We start from the raw sequence: 21,465 nt of genomic DNA, 5'->3' as shown, positions 1-21,465 counted from the left end.
ATTAAAATATTAAAGTAACATATTGCTTAACTTAACATTTATACTATTGTTAATTAGACACGGTAACTTCGCAGTGCTGGACAAATACGATCCACGAGGATCGTAGCACGTTTGAAAAATCGATAAACAATCGATCGGCCAAGGGCTCGAGATTAATACATCTCGCGATAGGATTTCACGTTCCGTTCGACGATGACTCACCGGGCGAAAATAAAGAAACTTAGTCGAGCGAGACCGTTCGATAGCGGAAAATCGTGATATACGCGGCAGGCTTGCGTTCCCACTCAATTTCTTCGGACGTCAGGAGAAATTATTGTTTTACGGCGACGTCGCCGGCAGAGGGCGCCGCTAAATAACGTTTCGGCCCCGCGCCCAATTTCTCGCGGTGTCTTTCCGAACCATATTCACCGGTTTAATCCGAGCTCGTAAATCCGAAGATCCTGAAACAAGGTTCGAGGGCCCGTGCAGTTTAACGGGCGACGCAGTAAGCCGGACGCTTTAGCGGGGCTTACGATTTAAATCCCACCCCGAGGGCGGGGGGGCAGCGCGCGTGGAACCGATGAAATATCGCCGCAAATTACTGCCAAAATTCGACGGGAGAAAATTTGCCGGTGGACCCCCGGTGATGAAAAGGGTCCCGCAGACTCTCTCCGGGCCGCGGCATTGATTGCGCGCCCCGTTGAACAAGTTTCCAACGCCCGAGAACGAGCCCGGCCGGAAGGGTCGAATAATGAACTTTCGAGTGTCCGATAATATTTATGCATTTATTTGCTCGTCGAACCGATAATTTTTTCTACGGTCCCCGTAGAATCGTCTATGCTTTATCTCAATCTATATTTACTGAAATTATTGAATTTACCGAATTTACTGAATTTAATGAATATAATGAATTTTCTGAATTTACTGTATAAATTGAATATATTGAATTTACTGAATTTACTGTATAAATTGAATATACTGAATTTCCTGAATTTACTGTATAAATTGAATCTAATGAATATACTGAATCTAATGAATATACTGAATTTAATAAATTTACTGAATTTAATAAATTTACTGAATTTACTGAATTTACTGAATTTAATGAATTTACTAAATTTCCTGAATTTACTGCACAAATTGAATATACTGAATTTCCTGAATTTACTGTATAAATTGAATATGCTGGATTTTCTGAATTTTCTGTATAAATTTAATATACTGAATTTCCTGCATTTACTGTATAAATTGAATATACTGAATTTACTGAGTCTAATGAATATACTAAATGTACTGAATTTACTAAATTTACTGATTTTATCGAATTTACATTGAATTCGCTAAGTTTAGTACAATAATTTGGATACACTGGAAAATTCTTTTATCTGATGTTAACATGATTTTTAGGATCGAAGGCACCCCCTTTAGAATGATTTTCCCCTTGAATTTTGATACACGATCTTTCGTCGTGGTTTCATCTTCGAACGAATGGTACACTTTATAGTAATACGAGGCGCGCGAGGACTTTACACGACCGATGTTCGTTCCATATAAGGAATTCTATTCCATAAAAGGAACAGGAAAATCGTACAGCAAGAAGTTTTCAGGGGTTGTTTGTAAAGGGGAGGCTTCAATCTTCGCGCCAATGGTAGATTCATTCATGAGAGAAATTTTCAAATGTTTCCGGAGACGTTTCAATTTGTATCGTTTTGTCGAGGGAAAGCATTTATGTAAACATTTGTAGAAATTGTTTAGAGTTTTCCGAAGTGTGGTAATAACGTATGATAACTTCGTGCAGTTATCATTAAGTGCTAAAAGTTGTATATGTGTAATTTAACCTAACATTACGAAATAAACGAAGATTCGCGAATGCATACATCAGAAATAAATGGTTGCGTTTCATATATTAATTACGTTTAATATTAAAAATTAATTTCTTCTAATTTACTAGAAATCGTCTACTCGAATTTCTCTACAATAATATGAAAATAAATGAGAATAGAATATTACCTTACAAATTAAGAATTTCTCGAATTTGTTACTACTAAAATTAATTTTCCATTATCGATATAATAATTACATTAGAATATATTTCGTTAGAATTAATCGAATGATTTTGAAATATTAGTAGACGTTGAAATATTAATAAAAATGCTATACTTTCCTAGAACAAGCCTCTACAAATTTTAAGTTTCTAGCAGTGAATATACAAATTTGTTCATATTTATATTTTTCACTAATAAGCGACTGCTTTATCAGACGTAATTCATGTTTTCGTGTTATGTTGCAGATACGGCTTCTGTACTGCGTGACGATTACCTACCAGTGCGTCACTTTTTCGTGCACGGTGATAAAAGTGTGCCCGGGTGGTTATTAGGTCGGCGTTAATTAAGGTTTTCTCGGGCGGCTTTAATCAATTATCGCTTTCGTGTGTCGCGACGTTTGGGCTTGATGACTAATATGACAAAAAGATGACGTCGCTGATACAGAGGGACTTCGGGTCTCCGCGTAAAAGGGAATCGACGAGCAGCAATGCCTCCAGCTATCTAATGGTGAGTACTATAAAATTCAAAAACAGGCAAATTTTACCGCGAACTTAACAAATATTCGTGCCCATGACAAAATTCGTTATTTCGCAAATAATCGCCAATAGCCAAATTAATAAATAAGATTAATAAATGGAACATAAGGCGATGGCAACATCATAGCCAAATTAATAAATAAAATTAATAAATTAAACATAAAGCAATGGTAACACCAGAAGAATTTTAGTATTCGATTATATTACCTGTCGCTTTTAACAACGTGTTTGATATTTAAATAATTGCAATTAAATAATTCTATTTTTAATTTTATTAAATAATTTCATATAGTTGAGATTTATTTATTGATACACGTGTCGCTGTGACTCAGATAATATGCAGAGTGTTATGGATAAAAAGACGCGGTGATAGTCGAATTTATTGCTAACAAAATTGTTTAAAGAAAAAATATTTTATCTATACAATTCTTGTATATTCTTGTATAGCTAACATAACCTTAACAAAATCGTTCTCTTGCGTAGATAAAATTTTAAATTTCATGCTAATCGATTCGAAGAAATGAATTTTGCCCTCGAACAAAATTCGTGAACGAGAAATAATTCGCGGAACGTACAGTAATGCATAAAATAATGCACGAGATACGCGAAACAACGGTCACGTAACGATCGCGCGTAATAAGGATAACAATAATTTGTACCACGAAACAGTGAGTCACTTTTAAACTAGTTTCAAACGCGACGCGGATCTTTTGCATAAAACAAAACCTAATCAAAATAATTGTTAGGTACCGGCGATTACGTTTTTTTCTTTTTTTTTTTGCATAATTAGAGGCGAAGATCTAGAAGAAAAAATAAGTCTCTTTGACGTCAGAACATGCCCGTCGTCAGGCTGCACATTCTCAACGAATAGACTTTGCTTGACCACTTCGCAAACGTAATTCCACCAATCGCGCAAACAATATCTGGCACAGTTACCTTCTAACTTCTCTAATTCAGACCAATTAAACGTTTCTCGTAACGGTTGTCCCAGAATTCGCCACGATTTCAGCCATTTTCTTCTGGCTCTACGTCACCGATCGAGTTTCCCGCAGATTTTAGACTTTGCGAATTTAGAGAAAATTTCGCGCAATCGATGAAGCTTTATTGATATATAAATTTTAGATTTGTTTAATAAAATCATTAATGTTTTTTATTGTTAAGCATGAGAATATTAATAAAATTATTTTATTGGGGGGATATTTAAATTAAAATAACTTTTCAAAGTTTCTATCATTAATTGATGCAGACGATGAGATATTTTTATAAGAACAATTAGAAAAATTACCTTAGGGATAACAGCATAATATTTTTTCAGAGATCTCATCGAAAAAAATGTTTGTCTCCTCGATGTTGAATTAAGATAAAATTTTGGTGCAGAAGTCTTGAGTCTGTTCGACTTTTAAAATTTACATTTTTATAAACAAATTCACCTTACTTCTTGTTCACGTAATTTCCTGCTTAGCCAAGAAGCTTCGCCTAGTCGCGCGTGTCTCGGCTCTCCCCTGCTCGCGCGCTGGAAGTTTACTATAAAATAACACGGGGGGGACCGAACGAACGAAAACATGAATCAGAACGGCGTCGTCTCGCGACCCCCCTCCCCATTCGCCGTGTTGTCCCGATAAGAAATGAATTCGCGGGAATCCGAGTATCACCCCTCGCGGCCCGTCCGATTTAAATTCCGCGCTCGTAGCCGCGCAGACGAATATGAATCGGCGTCGCGCGACGCGAACGGGGGAGAGGGGGGAGGCCCGCCGGAAACGGGAAAACACGGGCGTCTCGCGCGGATAATCAAAGCGAGTACGATAATAACGCGAGGGAGGGGGGTCGGAACGCAAGAAAGAAAAAAGAGGAGAAATGACACGGTCGTCTATAGGACGTGTAAAATTTTGCCTCCCCTGCGAGCGCGCGCCAGTCACAGAGTTGACAGATGTCGTCGCTCTTCACGCGCTGCTACCCCCCACTCCTCTGTCACATTCGTGCGCGGCTGTTCTTGCGACGTTTTTGGTTATGTCGCGGCGCGTCCTCGTTCGCCGGATTGTTGCTCGTAAACGGACAACGGCTCCTGTCCCGCGATTCCCATTGACTATTCCTGGGCATCTTCGTTGTGATAAGGATAAGGGTCGCGCCGGATCCTCGTATCAGAAGTTATTTCAGAGGAGATAAGCCGGCCTTGCGGTGGAGCTTTCAGCTACTGCTTTCAAGATTACGGCGTCTTGTTGTTGCGTAGACTAGGGAGCTTTTTAGAGAGCAACGTTTTAGCGTAGGATGCGGCGAGGATCTCGGCGAGCTCTATTTAACCCTTTGCTGTATCATTTTCTTCATATACGCTGCGATTAGGAATTTTTCAATTGCTACAATTTCTTAGAAGGGACGGAACGGGAACATTTATTCCGTGCCTGAATTGACTAGAACGCTTAAATATTAATAACAAGTGATTAGAATTTTATTGCAATTTTAACATATTTTATTTTGATATATTTTATATTTATTTATGGATGAGAAAATTGTATAGTCGAAACATAAAATAATGTATATATATACAAAAATATAACAAATAATAATATATTGTATATAAACGACTACATCAAGATTTCACAATTCTTAATGCACTCTTTAGTCGTGTAATAACTAACCGCATATTAAAACATGTTATTACACGATTTTTTAATTTAAATTCATATATTAACTTTCATCGTATTTTTTAACCTTCGCGTATAAAATCTAAAGGATTTTCACAGCGTAGTACATATTATCACGCAGTTGAAGCCAAACGCGCCACCTGCCAGCAAAAATGTGAAAGCCAGAGAAAATTATCCCCGTCGGACGATGAATTATGAATTATAAATTACGCCTGCGCGTAAAATTAATATCCCGACACCTCGGCTATTTCTCTACGTATGCTATATGTATACGTATACATCGCGTGTGTGTGCTGACTTTAAAATTCATTACAAGACTTTTTCAATAGAACGAGTTTTTGTGAAATATTTTTATTGTAGAAAAGATTAAGATTTGGATTAATGTTTAAAAATTGAAAATATTCATGTTGCGCTTTATATGGTAGGAGGGTTAGAAGGAAATATATTTTTAATGCAAAATCCGTTTTGTAAAAACGAAATTTTGTAAAAGGGAATTGGAAAAATTATTATTTCACGAAAAACCAGAAAAAGAAGAATATCCACAAAAACTGGAAGTTATACAAAATAAATGTTCTGCAAAATAAGAATTATACGAAATGGAAATTATACAAAATAAAAATTATACAAAACGGAAATTATACAAAATGGAAATTACACAAAATGGAAATTACACAAAATGGAAATTATACAAAATGGAAATTATACAAAATAAAAATTATACAAAATGGAAATTATACAAAATAAATACTGTACAAAATAAAAATTATACAAAATAAAAATTTTAAATTGTCCTGCATTATTCGCCTCAACGAAGAAGGAAACTGGGAAATTTTCACCTGCAACAACGAGGAGTCACCGCACTCGTTTAGAAAAACGTGTACCAATCAAAATTTCGCGGCGACCCCTAAACGAAAAAAAGAAGAAACGAAAAAAGTGAAATTAAACGTCACCGAATACAAAGTGTCCCCGATATCTCGAAACAGAACCGCCCCGGGGGGTGCGGCCGGCGGCCTGTCGGAATTTTCGGCGATCCATCATATTTTGAAAATTGCGCGCGGCGGGTCCGGAAATGAAAAGGAAACACCGCGAGGCATTAATTCTCGAACGGCACGAGATATCGCCGCGGCGCATGAGGAAATTTGCATTAAACCGGGATCCCGCCGACTTGGCGTTTCTCCTGTCGACCCGGCAGCCGCGACGATACTTCACTTTTTGCCCCTTTGCATACCTTTCGGGCACCCCGGGAGCGGTTCCGCGATATTTTCCCGTCCGTTTATAAAATTCCGGCCACGATGCCCGGCCCCGTTCAATAACGAAAAAGACCCGCGAAAAACGCGACGCGAGCCCCCTCCGCGACACAGCGATATCGAGAGCCGGGCTTTCTGATAATAATACGATCCATTATTTTCTTTATCGAACGCTGTGTAATGTTGTGTAGGATTGTTAGCAACGCGTCTAAGTGATTGACACGTTCAAGATGCAAAATTAGATTAAGAAAAAAATTGAATAAAAATAATTGTAACTTAATAAGATAATTTTGGTCGCCTTGGTTTTCTAAACGTTGGTGCACACAATATTTATTTAATAATATTGTAACTGGTGTCGAGACGGGGTCAATCAATTATTGTACAATAACTTTGGACCTTGAAATAACCTCAAAATAATTTTGGTCTCCTTTATTTTCCAAACGTTGGTGCACATAATTTTTATTTAATAATATTGTAACTTAATAAGATAATTTTGGTCGCCTTAATTTCCCAAATGTTGGTACACACAATTTTTATTTAATAATATTGTAACTGGTGTCGAGACGAGTTCAATGAATTATTGTACAATAACTTTGGACCTTGAAATAACCTCAAAATAATCTTGGTCTCCTTCATTTTCCAAACGTTGGTGCACATAATTTTTATTTAATAATATTGTAACTGGTGTCGAGACGAGTTCAATGAATTATTATGTAATAACTTTGTACCTTGAAATAATGCTAACATAATTTTGGTCACCGAAAACGAATTTTCAGATCGTCGTGCAAAGAAAGAAAGAAAGAAAGAAACGAAGAAGGAAAGAAAGAAAAAAAGAAAGAAAAGAAAGAAAGAGAAAGAGAAAAAGAGGATGATAAAAGAGGAGTACTAGCGCAGAGGAGGCGAGAACCCGAGTTCTCGTTAATGGGAATCGTTTGCCTTCGCCGTAAAGAAAATTTGCGCGGATTGGACGGGACGCGTGGGTCATTTCTGCCTCGCCCACGCACGTTTTTTCGGATTGTTCACGGCCACGCTTCCGAGTGTTCTCGGAAATTGCTCCACGGAACTGTCGAGACGCTCCACGGCGTTTTGCAATCCAAATTTATCCTCCGTCGGACCATGTTCAGCTTTCTTCGAATACAAATTCACGCTTCGGTAAATCAAATCGAACTTTTAGGTCACCGAACAAAGCTTGTTCTTTCGCAAACCGTGTTTCTCTACATAATAATTTCGTTGTTATTACAGATCTGACATTGCAAATCAATCTCTTGGTAAATCATGTTCACTCATTTGCACAAAATCCATTAACACGTATTTTTCCGCTAATTTTTTGCACCGCCGCAGAATGGCACTTTTTGACGCTGTAAAAGCAAATATAAAATACAAAAATAACGTAAGTTGCAAAAAACCGAAAATGCAAGACAAATTTGTCTTTATTGGAATGTTCCCTGTATGGTAAAAATTAGAATTTAGTTTATTTAGAATTCAGAGAGCAGAGATCAATTATTTTCTATAATATAAAAATGACGAATTTTCGACAGAATTTCGTCGAATTTTCGTACTGCTAAATTTCTTTAAAAAAGGAAAAAGAAAATGGGGGAAAGTATACCACTTTCGAACGCAATTTTAATCATTATAGAAGTACTACGTACCAACTTTAGGGCGTAATATAATTTATAAAACACTTATAAAATACTTATAAAATATTCATAAAATACTTACAATAAATATTATAATAAAATACGTCCCACAACAATGTCGTGAACAAAATGCAAGCAACACGTGTACATGTATCATACGGGACACCCCGTATATTCCTCCTAAAGCATCTATCAGCTATCCTAAATCATCGCTAGGACAGAAATTCGCGTCTTTATCTATTAGGGACAAAGGGAGAAAGGAACCGCGCGTAAAACAAGCATGATTAAAAGTTCGAACAATAGGGATCTCGAAACAATGCTTGCCAGACACCCAATACCGATCGATTCGGTCGCATCCTTGCACAGACACTGTGTTCCGGTGTCTAGAAAGTTTCGCCTCGAACAATTGCCCCGAAACACTTTCGATCCTTCGAGGTTAGGGCAAAGACATCTTGACTACAATTAGCTGAACCCATCTTTACGATAACTTGGATAAATGTTGTAGCAATAAAATAAATAATAAAATAATAAATAAATAAACTAGGATAGCCAGATTACAATTAGCAGAATTCTCTCTTTAGAATAACTTGGAAAACTGTTATAGCAATTAAATAAATAATAAAATAGTAAATAAATAAAACTGATATAACCAGATTGCTGGTTCGAGTATCTTCGAGTATCTTCGAGTATCTTCGAGCATCTTCGAACATCGCGAGGTCTCGCGAAAGAACTTGTGGCGAATTAAAAAATAGAAAACAAAAAACAACAATCTACAAACATCGGCAGATCTTGCTGCAACAATTGCCGTCGTAATACAACGCTGCCCCATTATCTTCCCCGAAACAGCATGATCCAAAAGATCAACCAGTCATCGTTGCATCTCGGAAAAAAAATTCGGCGTATCATACGCGGCAAGCCTAATCGATATCCGTCGAAGAGGAATACATCCCGTCCGTAAAAACAGTAGCTCCGTATTTATTTTTAGCCGATCGTTGTAACGGGTCAACGAACCCGGTTGAATTCCTCCAGGATCGATTCCGCGAGCGGCTACACACGAGCGAGTCCGCGTCTCGCGATCGCACGGCCCGCTTTTCGTTGCACGTGTGCGCTCGATCGATAACCGAAGGGAGGAAAATAAATAAAAAAAAAAAAAAAGGAAAAAAAAGGGAAAAAAGTCGCCGGCGTTAAAGTTTCAGACGAGCGGAGCGGAGAGTTTCTATCCTCGTCGGGCCGGTCCATCCACGTGGAAAAAAGTCGGACGCCGCGAAGGACGGGGAGGAGGGGGCGGGAGGGGAGGGCGGGGCCCCCGGCGAGAAACGCGCGAAACCACGCCGATAAATCTTTCGTTCAATCAGGTTAAAACGATGCTAAATTATTTCGGAGGCACCGCCGGCACCGGGGCGAAAACTCGAAAAAACGCCGGCCAACCTGCTCCTCCGTTGAATGTGCAATCGAGGATCCCTTGGTATTTATACAGCGAATCTCGTGTGTATTGGTCCCGTTTTATCCTTTTTGAAAGTTTTACAGGGTGGATGTAAATTATTGTTGTTGTTGTTCCTGAGGTTATTTGGAGTAAACTTTTCCTTTGCGAAAATGTAATCTAACGCTTTGTTAACGAGTTATTAACGAAACACGGTAGCCAATGAGAGGCGAGCGCGCGAAATTTAAAGGCGCTGCTGCGCGCAGCTGTATTTTTGAAACTGTGAACCGAGCGAGTTGAATATGTTTTAGGTGTTGAAAAGGATTAGTCTATTAAGCATAAGGTTTTGTCAATTCTGCTGTTACTTGGAATGATAAAAAAGATAAAAATACAATTTTCATTATAATTAAGTGAAACAAAGATGTCTATTCATTTCTTTGCTTCTTACTTTGTATATAGTCTTCCATAATCAAATCTAAGTGTTTTAAGTTTTAAAATTTATTCAATCTTTTTTCTAAGAATTGTTTCCCTTTCTCGGGATATTTATAAAACAATTTACATAAAGATTAACAAATTATAATTATCAATATCCTCCTGAATTACAAAATAAATCAAACTGAATTATATAAATAAATCGACGTATTTGTATATATACCTTCCTTTGCATAATTGTGTTAAATAATTGTATTAAGCGCATCTGGGCGCACAAACACGAATACAATAATTTCAGGCAGCTTCCATGGTGGAATACTGAGCGCCCCTTTAAATTCAGCGACTTTTAAAGGAGATGAACCCGGGTGGGGTGGGTTCAGCCCCGCGGCACCACGAGAATCGCGAATCTTTTTTGGGGGAAAAGACTCGAGGAAATTGCTACCGTGCTTGAGACAGGACTTCCTTTTTTTTTTCTATACGAGTTTTTAGGGTGGAAGCTACTTATACCATAAATATTTACATGGTCCTCGACGGGATGGAATTCGTGGCATTTATTAATTCCTCTCCCTCGATGATATTTCTCGAAGCTTACGAATCAAAATCCGACTAGAATCTTTTTCCGTTTTAATATTTCGTCGAAGGTAAAATGTACGTATTGTTCTTTGTCGATATTCTGCGTCAGGTACGGTGGGTACGTCTACTTAATTAATTATTTAATTAAAGAAAAAGGGCAGATAATTATGATATCGTAAGCGAGAGAATAGCAAGCGTGAATTGTCAGGTTATGTCAGGTTATGTGACATAACAATATAATTTAATTGCTTAGTATTTTACGATTTTATTTCAATCGTAATTACGAATTGCAATGTGTTTGAACTATAATGCAATTGAACTTTAATATAGTTATACTATTTTGTGATTGAACTATAATGTAGTTGAAGTATAATGTAATTGAACTATAATATACTTGAACTATGATGTAATTATATTATAATGCAATTGAACTATAATGTTATTTAACTATAACGTGATCGAACTATAGTGTGATCGAAGTATAATGTGATCGAACTATAGTGTGATCGAACTATAATATAATTGAACTACAATATAATGGAACTATAATGTAACTAACCTATAATATAATTGAATTGCAACGCGATCGTACTATAATGTAATTGAACTACAATATAATGGAACTATAAAGTAATTAACCTATAATACAATCGAACTATAATATCATCGAACTATATTGTAATTGAACTCTAATATAATCGAACTATAATACAATTAAACTGCTTCGTAATTATTCCACGATCGCGTCAATTGTAATTCCGCAGAACTACTGACATCAACCATGCACACGTTGCATTTCGCGCTCGCGCGAGGATTAGATCGCTGCACACCCCGTTCCCCAGTTCCCATCGACGTATCCTAATCTGATGGATTCACTTTCGACAATTGCCGGTCAGAATGTACCCGCGCGGAATCATGTTTGTTTGTAGCAGGATGTTGCTATGGAAATTGAACGGTGTGGGTCGGTGGCACGTATCGATTCCCAACGGTAGAGGAGAGTAAGTGCAGCACGCGGCCGCCTACAACGCGGCTGCACATTCGTGTTAAAGTTCAGTTCACTCACCTGCGTCACCGGCACGAAAGTGTTACCTTTCCCGATGCATGGTTCTGTTCTCCACGTGACGAGATCGTGTGTCGGAAGCAGAGTATCAATCTTGATCCGCTGCCAACGGCTCCACGCTTCGTGGATCGCGAAATTTTTTTCACATTCCGACGTCTAATGTTCGCTGACAATTTGTGGGGCTTTTAATATTTTTATTTCTACTTCGTTTAAACCCTTGCAGCAGATTTCCTTTTACTGTGCGTTTATTAGTACTTGTTTGTTCTTAATATTGTTTTTAATAGGATCGGATAATTTTTCGTTTTTCCATCGCCTTTATTTATATCTGTTTCTACACTTTGAAAAATTCAAATGGAAAAATGTAAATTTTATAAATAGAAGAATATAAATTTTATAAACAGAAGAATATACATTTTATAAATAGAAGAATATAAATTCTATAAATAGAAGAATTCAATTTTATTTCGATTTCTCGCGAAAAATCTATTTCTCACAATTTGTTCACCACGATAGAATCAACGCTAACAACACTCTTTTACACTAAAGATAAAATATTTGACTAGGCTATCCGCGAACGAGGTAACCTAAAATTACCGGCGAGTAAAATTACTCGAACAATTATTCAGACAAAAATTGATTGAAATACTGTCCGACTGTACTTCCAATTTTATTAGAGTCGAAACCATCTGCAGCACGCCATTCTGACCATCGATAGAGGTAGTTTCAGTGTCAAAGTCAGGGGTCCGAAGGACACGGAACAATTGTTTCGAAGCGGGCGAGAGCGCGCGGCATCGACAGCGTGTCGCGCGAGTGAAATTGAATTCCGCGGAGGACATAAATCCCAGTTAACCAGCGCGATCGATATTCCTGTCGCGTGCAACGCGGATTTCATAGATTCGCCGTGGCCCGTGCGTTGGATCCTTTCTTTCGCCTGTTCTCTACGGGCGTCTCTTCCTCGCCGCGCTGACTGCTGCATAAAGTTAAGCGGGGACCGCTTTGCCTCCCGTCGACCTTATCGTCCACGAGTTCCGGCGGTCGTTCGTGGGTACACACGGAGGCTGATAAATAAATGGTGAGCATGGGAAACGCGCGACGCAACTGGGCATGGGTTCGCGCGGACTCCGACGTTCGAAGATTACGGCTTGCTTTTTCAGCGCAGCGAAGCTTAATTTCATGTTATTTTGTCTTCGATGCTTTTATAAATTTTTTACTTTGTCTATCTTTTAGTTATAGTTATAGGTCATACCAGAGCTTCGAGGTGGCTATGTAAAGTAAATTTACATTGTTTTAAAAAATTCTTTCGCAATACTTGAGGTTTACTTTGGATCGTTGTCTTGATAAAAGAATTCAAATTTATGCATTAATAATCCGGTAATAATTCAACGTATTCGAAACCGGTCAGCTTGCTTTCTATTATTCAATTTCATTATTATTAACTATTAAATATAATTAATAATTATTTAATTCAATTATTAGGTATTTAATTGTATTTTTAGGTATTTAATTCAATTATTGGGAATTTAATTGAATTTTTAGGTATTTAATTCAATTATTAAGTGCTTAATTGAATTTTTAGGTATTTAATTCAATTATTAAGTACTTAATTGAATTTTTAGGTATTCAATTCAATGGTTAAGTACCTAATTGAATTTTTAAGCATTTAATTCGATCATTAATTATTCAATTTAATTCAGTTAATAAATATGAAACCCGATCGTTATTAAAGTGATCTTATAAACACAAAGGAGCTATTTTCATGCAGCATTTCGTTGAAGCATTAAATGAAAAATAGCACGTCCGAGTGGTATTTATCCGAGCAAACATTTCATTGTTTGCTCTCTTATATGAAATTATTTCAAATTTTTCCCCCGGACCTGTGCAAACATAACCTAACCGGAACCCAGCTGTCGCTACGCGCCGCTTGCGACGACAGTTTCGGGGGTCTCGCAGGTGAAACTCGAGGAAAATTACAATCGACGCTGGGAAGGACCAACTGACGTTCCTTTGTCGCGAGCAACGCTAAGAGAGGGAGGTAGGGAGAAATGTTGCGTTTTGTTTCGGGGTTTTATTGTGCGACGTCGAGTGGCCTTCGGAGCCGCGGGCGCGCGTTGCCTTCCTGCTCCAGATCCGAGTGTTTCGGAGGCAAAGAGTTCGTCGGTCGTTTCTCCGCGGGGCGGACCCGCCGCGCGCGCGCGGCTCTCCACCGGTCCGAAAGGCCGTCGTCAACCCCTATTCTTTATCCGAAAAGTCGAAACAATGGAACTGTTTCACGGTGCACGGCATTTTGTTGGCCGGCGAAGCGAACCGCTTCCAGCGGAATGTTACCGGGAACCGCCTCGCCCGGCCGCGTACGTGCGCGTGTTCGTAGAACCAACGTTGTGTCGATAAGATTGCGCAGCGGGCTTGTGCAGGCTCTCGAGAACGAAGGCCTATTGCTCTTTCAACTCTCTCTCTAGGTCAGCAATTCCCAACTTATCTTAAGGAGCGCGGGCTCACGCGCGCGGCTCGCTGATAATAACACCACCTTCGGGGACCTTGTTTCACGAAACAGAAGGCTGCTGCGTGACTCTTAACGTATTCCAACTACGTTTCTCAGTCGACTGTTGTTAGAATTGTTACGGATCAATATTTATTTCAGATAATGTTTTGGTAGAATGTTGGACTGAATTATTCCATGGACGTCATTTATTACGTATTCGTCAGAATTTATTTTCTCGAATTATTCGTTTGAATTATATGTCAGAAATTCTTTTTCGAATTATTCGTTCGAATTACTCGTCAGAAATCATTTTTTTTTTAAATTATTCGTTCGAATTATTCGTCCGAATTATATGGCAGAAATTATTTTCTCGAGTTATTCGTTTGAATTATTCGTCACAAATTACTTCCTCGAATTATTCGTTCGAATTATACGTCACGAATTATTCGTTCGAATTATACGTCACGAATTATTCGTTCGAATTATACGTCACGAATTATTTTCTCGAATTATACGTCACGAATTATTTTCTCGAATTATTCGTTCGAATTACTCGTCATAAATTATTTTTTCGAATTATCTCCTCGAATTATTCGTTCGAATTATTCGTCACAAATTATTCTTTCGAATTATTCGTCACAAATTATTCTTTCGAATTATTCGTCACAAATTATTCTTTCGAATTATTCGTCAGAAATTCTTTTCTCGAATGATTCCTTCGAATTAATCGTCACAAATTATTCCTTCGAATTATTCGTCACGAATTATGAGTTTACCGTTTACCGTTTCGCCAGCAGTGCCGGGTCATTTCAGACGACAGAATCTTTTGTATTTTATTTCGCGATGCCTCGAGGTGGACCAATTTAGCTCGAGTCGAATGTGTCTCGACGGCCGTCGTCCGCCGTCCGCTTTCCGACCGCGTTGAAACGAATTCTTACACAGCGCGGATATTCGACTTTCACGGCGAGAGACGCGCGTCGCCGGGTCCGGCCGGGCCGCGTACTCGAGGTTCATTTGTCGCTCGGGTGCATTATGTGCGTGCATCGTCCATTACGGTAACGAGCTGCAGCCACCGGGGCCCGTTTAATTGTCGTTTGCGGCGCCTAATCGTTCTCGCACCCCTTCTACGTTGCTCTCTCGCTGCCCTCCTCCCCCCTCCCCCCGGACTCCGCTGTTCCTCCGCTGTAAACGTCGCGTCGTTCCAATGAAAACAACCGAGTTGAACGTGGTTCCACGCGCGCCGCATATAAATGCACTTTGATAAATCCGCGAGCGTCTACGCTCGTCGCGTGTCGATATTGCCGCGTCGATACATGTGCGATGGTAGTTGCCTTTTTTGAAGCTGATCTTACATTATATATAATTATATATAATTTATAGAAAATATAATATTATTCGTATAATTTATAGAAAATATAATATTATTCGTATAATTTATAGAAAATATAATATTATTCGTACAATAATATAGCCACAATTCAGTTTCATCAACGACAGAGCCAATCAGCAGTTCTAATCGAAAAGTTGTAACTCCGATGCTTGGAAATTGAAAAGCGGCGACCGGCAGCGACTCTGTCAAGGAATTAGCGAGACGAACGCTCCGGAAATGCTTCGTTGACCCCAGAGACCCGGGTCTCGATCCGGGGACTAATGCCGTACGGGAATAATAATTGGCTTGTCCTGAGTTTTGACCCGGGCTAGAAGACGCCCCCGACGCGGCACAGGGCGCAATACACCGAGGTTGAACAACGTTGATCCTCCCCTGATGGATCGAAGATTAATTGACTATGTCCTCCGCTTGGTACGCGTCAGTTCATCGTGTGTGTCTCCCCCACCCCTCCGCGCACGAAAGCCACTGCTCCGTGGCGCGCCACCTTTGGGACCAGGGAGGGGCTCTTCTTTGTCCCGCGCGTTCTTCGTGGCGGGCAACGTATGCCGTAGTAAAATATAGGGTGATTCCTTGTGTATAGTCACGTTATGCCAGCTAACAGACCATTGGACCGGACGCAAGACACACATTGCCGGCTATCTCGAGCGGTGATCTGAATGACTCTGTTCTATTCCCCTTCTCTTGTTCTCGAAACACAGCGATGATATTAACACGTGATCGTCCGGCAATCTTTTAAACTGCTATTCGCAAATGGAAGCAGTAGATATATTCGAGATTTAACCCATTGCGCTACGACTCTTTTTTCGCGCTGCGTTGATTAACCCCTTGCCGTACTATTTTCTTCGTAGTTGCAAGGACGAGCACTTTTTCTACTGTAATCATTTCATAGAAGGAAAAGGAACAATAATTATTGCAATTGTCTACGTTTACTTAAATGATTAACCCTTTTAGTGCCAACCAAGATAGTCACGTGTATTCGAACACCTTGTGTGAAGTAAATTAACGAAAAGCATTGAACGTAAAAATTTTGCTCGAACTTGAAAAAGCGGCCATCTTGTGCAATTTAATAGATTTACTCTTGACCCTTGCGGTGCGAGCTCTCTGTCCGCCATGACACTCTCGCTAGACGAGACGCCGCCACTGTGGTAGAAAAGCCTGAAATCATGGCCAAAATATAAAACCGTGACGGATTTAATTGAAAATTTGTATGCAACGGTTTTCCTGGTCGCCGATTACGAATCCGAAACTGAAAATTCCGAAAACAAAATTCCGGATTTGTTGTTGAAAAAATGGTATCATGTTCACAAAAATTGCCGCGTCGAAAATTGGTCAATCTTTCTTTATATAAAAATTTTCCTAGGCGTTAAATCGAAACTCGATAAGACAATATTTATTAACAAAAAGCGTTGCGTGTAGCTTAAATATTAACAGAAACTCATATAAAATTTTGTTATTTATACCGGCCATCGTATGGACGCCGCATATATCCGGCACTTGTTCATATTGGTCAGGATATATCCTCGTACCGAAAGGGTTAAACTCCGAATTCATGATCCTCTCGAGACATACTTTCTACTCATCCCCGAGGTGCAAGTCTCGCGCGAAAGGTCTGAAATATTTCGCGTTTCCATGCGAGTAATGCCAGGTTAGTTCGAGCGGAGTTCTTTCCGCATGAAAGAAGAGGCTATCCGTGTCAGCCTCGCATTTCGAAGACAAGGACGAGTTGTAGCATAGCTTGGCAGCAGCGTCCATGGCCGAGTTCCCGGGGGTTTTTCATCCGCGGCACCCTTCGGCTCCTATGGAGGCTGTAAAAACGATTTTCGGCAGCGTCCCTGACCAAGATCGCGATTCATGCACCTCGCCCGCTTCACCTCGCTTCACCTCGCTTCTTCTCGTCTCTCCTCCTCTCTCCGCGCTTCATTCTAAGTCCCGTGATCTTCATTTAAGATAGCCCCCATCCGTGTCCAACCCCTCTGAATGACAATGCGCCTGTACCACGACAGGGTGGCGGCGCTTATTTATGCATTCCTCTCTCTCTCTCTCTCTTTCTCTCTTTCTTTCTCTCTCTCTCTCTCTCTCTTTCTCTCTCTCTCTCTCTCTCTCTTTCTCTTTCTCTATGTACGCGAACTTCCTTTTATATCCGGCTGCGCACAGTTTTCCCTTGCTTCGCCCGACCTTGACGATGTCGCGGGAATTTATTAACATTTTTCCGAGGACCAGGAGAGCTGTCCTTCCGAATGAGACACTAGGCGACTGGCAAACGTGCGGTTGGAATGTATTTGTCTATTGTTTACTGCAAGGAGCGTCTTTTGCTGGAGAGACGGGAGGATTGCGAATTGATTTACCGAATAAAAAGGATTTTTTTAGCGAATCAGTAACCAGGGAAACCAAGATTTATTTTGTTATGTTGGGTGTGTGAAACAAAGGCTTTGATGTCTAGGGAGACTAGTAAAGAGGATTATTTTTGGAGAATATCTTGAGATTTTAGTAAATATATTATATACATTTTGAAGGTTTGAGTAAATATTTATACATATTGTGAAGGTTTCAATAAATATATATATATACATATTATTAAGCTTTGAGTAAAGCTATATATATATATATTGATAAGATTTATTATTAGAATTATAAAATTAAATTATTATTAATTCTAGAATTAGAATACAATTTAGAAAATATCTACATTTTATTGCGAAGTGTATAACACATTTATATTTCAGTATCACTTCTCATCCACCATATACGACAAATAAAATAAATATAGAAATACGAAAGAATTAAATTCGAAAAAATAAAATAGAGATAAAAATCTTAAGAAATAATATAGATATACAATTAATGTTTTTGCTGATGGAATACAATTTTTAATTTGTTCATTAACTCTGATCGTAAGCGTATTTACAGGAAAATGACGCGCCACGAGGTAATTGGTAGTTTACAAGATAATTGATACCTTCTGTGATCGAGTTGATTGCAGCCTCATTTTAAAATGAAATGTTTTTCCTGTAGCCATGTTAAATACACGAAAAAAGTTAACGCGACGGTACATAATTTGCTTTATTATGGAAAAATTTTTAATTACGTATTAGTAACGTTTTTTCCACATTATTCCGATACCTTTCTTAACAAAACGAACTTTTTCCTTGCAAAACGAGATATTTTATAAAAGAATGCAAATGTTTTTATAAACGAAAGAATATCTTCACAAATATTTCTCGCTCGAAGAAATTAATTAATTAAGTTCTGAAAACAAACTGTCTACCTTACTAAATAAAAAAAGCAAAAACGATTTTTAAAAATTCCAAATCCTTAAAAGACAGGAGAAAACGAAGCAAAGAATTTTCTCGGTTCACAAAGACCATATCGTTCTCGTATCCTGAAGATACTATTTCAAGAAATGCGCTCCATCAAGAATTTCCACGCGATCGCAACGCGTCCCGAGTATCCGAACGGACAATATCCGAAGTGACAAAAGCGTCGGCGGGGAAATTGTAGCGTATCGGTAGACGGGAGACAATCGAACGAGATCTCTCGTGGCGGCGCGCGGTGGTCGGACAACAGAGTTTCATCGGTTCGACGGCGCACGGGATCAGAAAGCCGGGAACATTTTGCCGGGGGGACGGGGGAGCGTCCGGGTAAAGGACGCCGAAGTAGCGGAAAACAATTTGTAATACGGTCTCCGCGGCGGATCGGAGGGAAGAGGACTCCGTGGAATACAGGTGGATCCCGTGGAAGCGTCTTCCATCTGCCTAATGGCGAGCGAACGGCAAAGAATAGGAAAAACGTGAACGCGCCTCTCTGGCAAAACCAATCGGCAGACACTGAGAATACCGAAAGGCTGAAAAGGAGTGGTACAGGGTCTCTGTACCAGCGGATACTTTGAGCCCCCTCTAGCCGGCAGTCACCTCGTTGCCAATCCATCTCGTCGCTCGCTTTCAACAAACTGCCATTCTTCCCCGTTCCATTAGCTTGCAACTTGCAACCGGAGGGGGAGTGTTGCACAAAAGGCGTTTCGCGGCGTGCATCGCGCGGAATTCCTAATAACCGTATTGTAGACTCTCTCTCTCTCTCTGTACATATATCTTTCTGTCTCTCTCATCTCTCTCCCGAGGATCTCTTTTCCCCGTGATCGTTAAGCTACGCGAAACCCGTGGGGTGGTTTTTGCCACCCCTCCCGCGGCGCCGCGCTCGCGCGCGCGAGAGAACGAAGAAGAGCAAACGCTGCGCGACGTCCGTGCTCGAATTAAAATGGCCCGCTGAAACTCATTCCCTGAATTAAACGGATTAGATCCAATCAGCACCGGTCGCCGCTGCCGCGCAACACGTTGGACCCGTTGTCGGCCGCGTTTAATTCAATTCCGTCCTTTGTTTAATTAAATCCCGCCCGGCGACGGGAGTCGCGGGACGCGCGAAGACTCCGGGCCGCCATTTTTCGCGGATATGTACAGTATATGCACAGCCGTGGATCTTTAATTCGCTCCACGATTCTCGGCGATTTTCGACGAGGATTCGTGCCCATAATTGTGAAAGTGGTCTGAGTCGTGTATTTCTTGTTTCGAGATATTTAATGAATTGCATAAATTAAAATATATTTTTATATTATACATAATATAAAATTGCATAATAATATATTTTTACATTATGCGATATTTTTATTTAGAATTTTATTAGTCTCAAATAATGGAAATTTATTATGAATATGAAATTTATTATAATTTATTATGAAACTTTTGTGCGAATTTTGTACAAAAATGTTGTTTTCAAAGTTTGAATTGACTTGGACCATTTTCAAAATTAACTAAACGTATTATAGATGACTTAAAGCAATAAAGAATCACGAGTTTGATTTGAAACGATAACTTTAATGAAACGATTCACGCACATTTATTAATGATTCTCAAAAAGTAAAGCATTTTTATCATTTCGAGTTTTGAAGTTTTTTAATAATGTTCCTGAAAAAACTGGAGGAATGTATGGTAGTGAACACATAATATCTTTATGTTTTTCTTGCGATACTGGTCCAGTGGTGGTGCTTATTATTTAGTTCAGAAGGGCGTGAAAGAGGGACACGCGCCGTTTACAGGTTATGTTTATATAATTTCTTTAAATTTTTCACTTTCGTGATTAACACGAAATGAATTCCATAGAATGTTGAAAGTACAACCACCATCTAATGGTGAAACAGGGAAATTTCGAGTCCCTGTCTCAGCTCTCTCTCTCTCTCTCTCTCTCTCTCTCTTTCTTTCTCTTTCTCTCTTTCTCTCTCTCCGCGTCGGTTTACCGAATCCATCGATTTCCATCGGCCTTGCTAGCAAAGGTTCGACAGCCGGAATATCTAACCGCGGCGTCGTCCTATGGGGTTCCATGCTTCGTTGCCCGCGTGACTCACGCCGAATATACATGAGCTTTCGTGCGCGAGCCAAATATCCTCGAATTACGTGCATCACTCCGCCATGGTTAGAAGTTTTCGCTCACCTGGTGACTATACCTGGTGACTATATTTATGGACGGATTAATAATCAATGAGTCCACGGTCGGCGCGTGATTGTTTACTGCCACGCAGGGCGGATATTAACCCTTTGCACTCGAAGCCATTTCAACTGTAAATGCGAAACAATTTTCCTTGGCCCATAGTATTTCTATTCTATGCAATAAATTGTGCACTTTTATGCGTCCGAAATATTCTAAATATTCTCCGAAATATATAAATAATTCTTGCAACTCGTTGCGACAGTCTCGCTACTCAACAATTTCCCAAATCTAAACTTTATTGTTATAAAAATTGTTTTCGAACGCGGTGGAATAATTTTTGTGGTGCATGAGAGTCACCATTCGAGTGCAAAGGGTTAAGCGCAATCGATCGTATTGAAACGTCATAATTATGACGTTTGAATTATATTAATTGAATTATATTATTACCTATTAAGTATTATAATATTAGTTGTTACTTGCAAGTATAATGGTTGTATATAATCATTGATGATTTATGAGTGTTAGCGCGATATTTAAACAATGAGAATACATT

At 39.3% G+C, this 21,465-nt stretch overlaps 1 protein-coding gene across 4 annotated transcripts in view; it reads left to right on the top strand.

Annotated features, from left to right (window-relative positions):
- The window catches only part of Spri (Src homology 2 domain-containing protein sprint), a 268,054-nt gene that overhangs the window by 77,112 nt on the left and 169,477 nt on the right, over positions 1-21,465 (top strand). For 3 of the 4 annotated variants that reach the window (XM_078187231.1, XM_078187232.1, XM_078187233.1), the window contains exon 2: positions 2,270-2,531. In XM_078187231.1, coding sequence (XP_078043357.1) covers positions 2,451-2,531 — 81 coding nt within the window. In that variant the 5' untranslated portion in view covers positions 2,270-2,450. Of the gene's footprint in view, positions 1-2,269; positions 2,532-12,308; positions 12,641-21,465 lie in introns of those variants that run through there. The other variant, XM_078187237.1, reaches the window with a different exon arrangement.

Source organism: Augochlora pura, chromosome 7 (genome assembly GCF_028453695.1).
Source record: "Augochlora pura isolate Apur16 chromosome 7, APUR_v2.2.1, whole genome shotgun sequence".
Classification (NCBI taxonomy): domain Eukaryota; kingdom Metazoa; phylum Arthropoda; class Insecta; order Hymenoptera; family Halictidae; genus Augochlora; species Augochlora pura.
The sequence above is the reverse complement of the archived record's forward strand: the minus strand, read 5'-3'. Positions and strand labels throughout refer to the sequence as shown.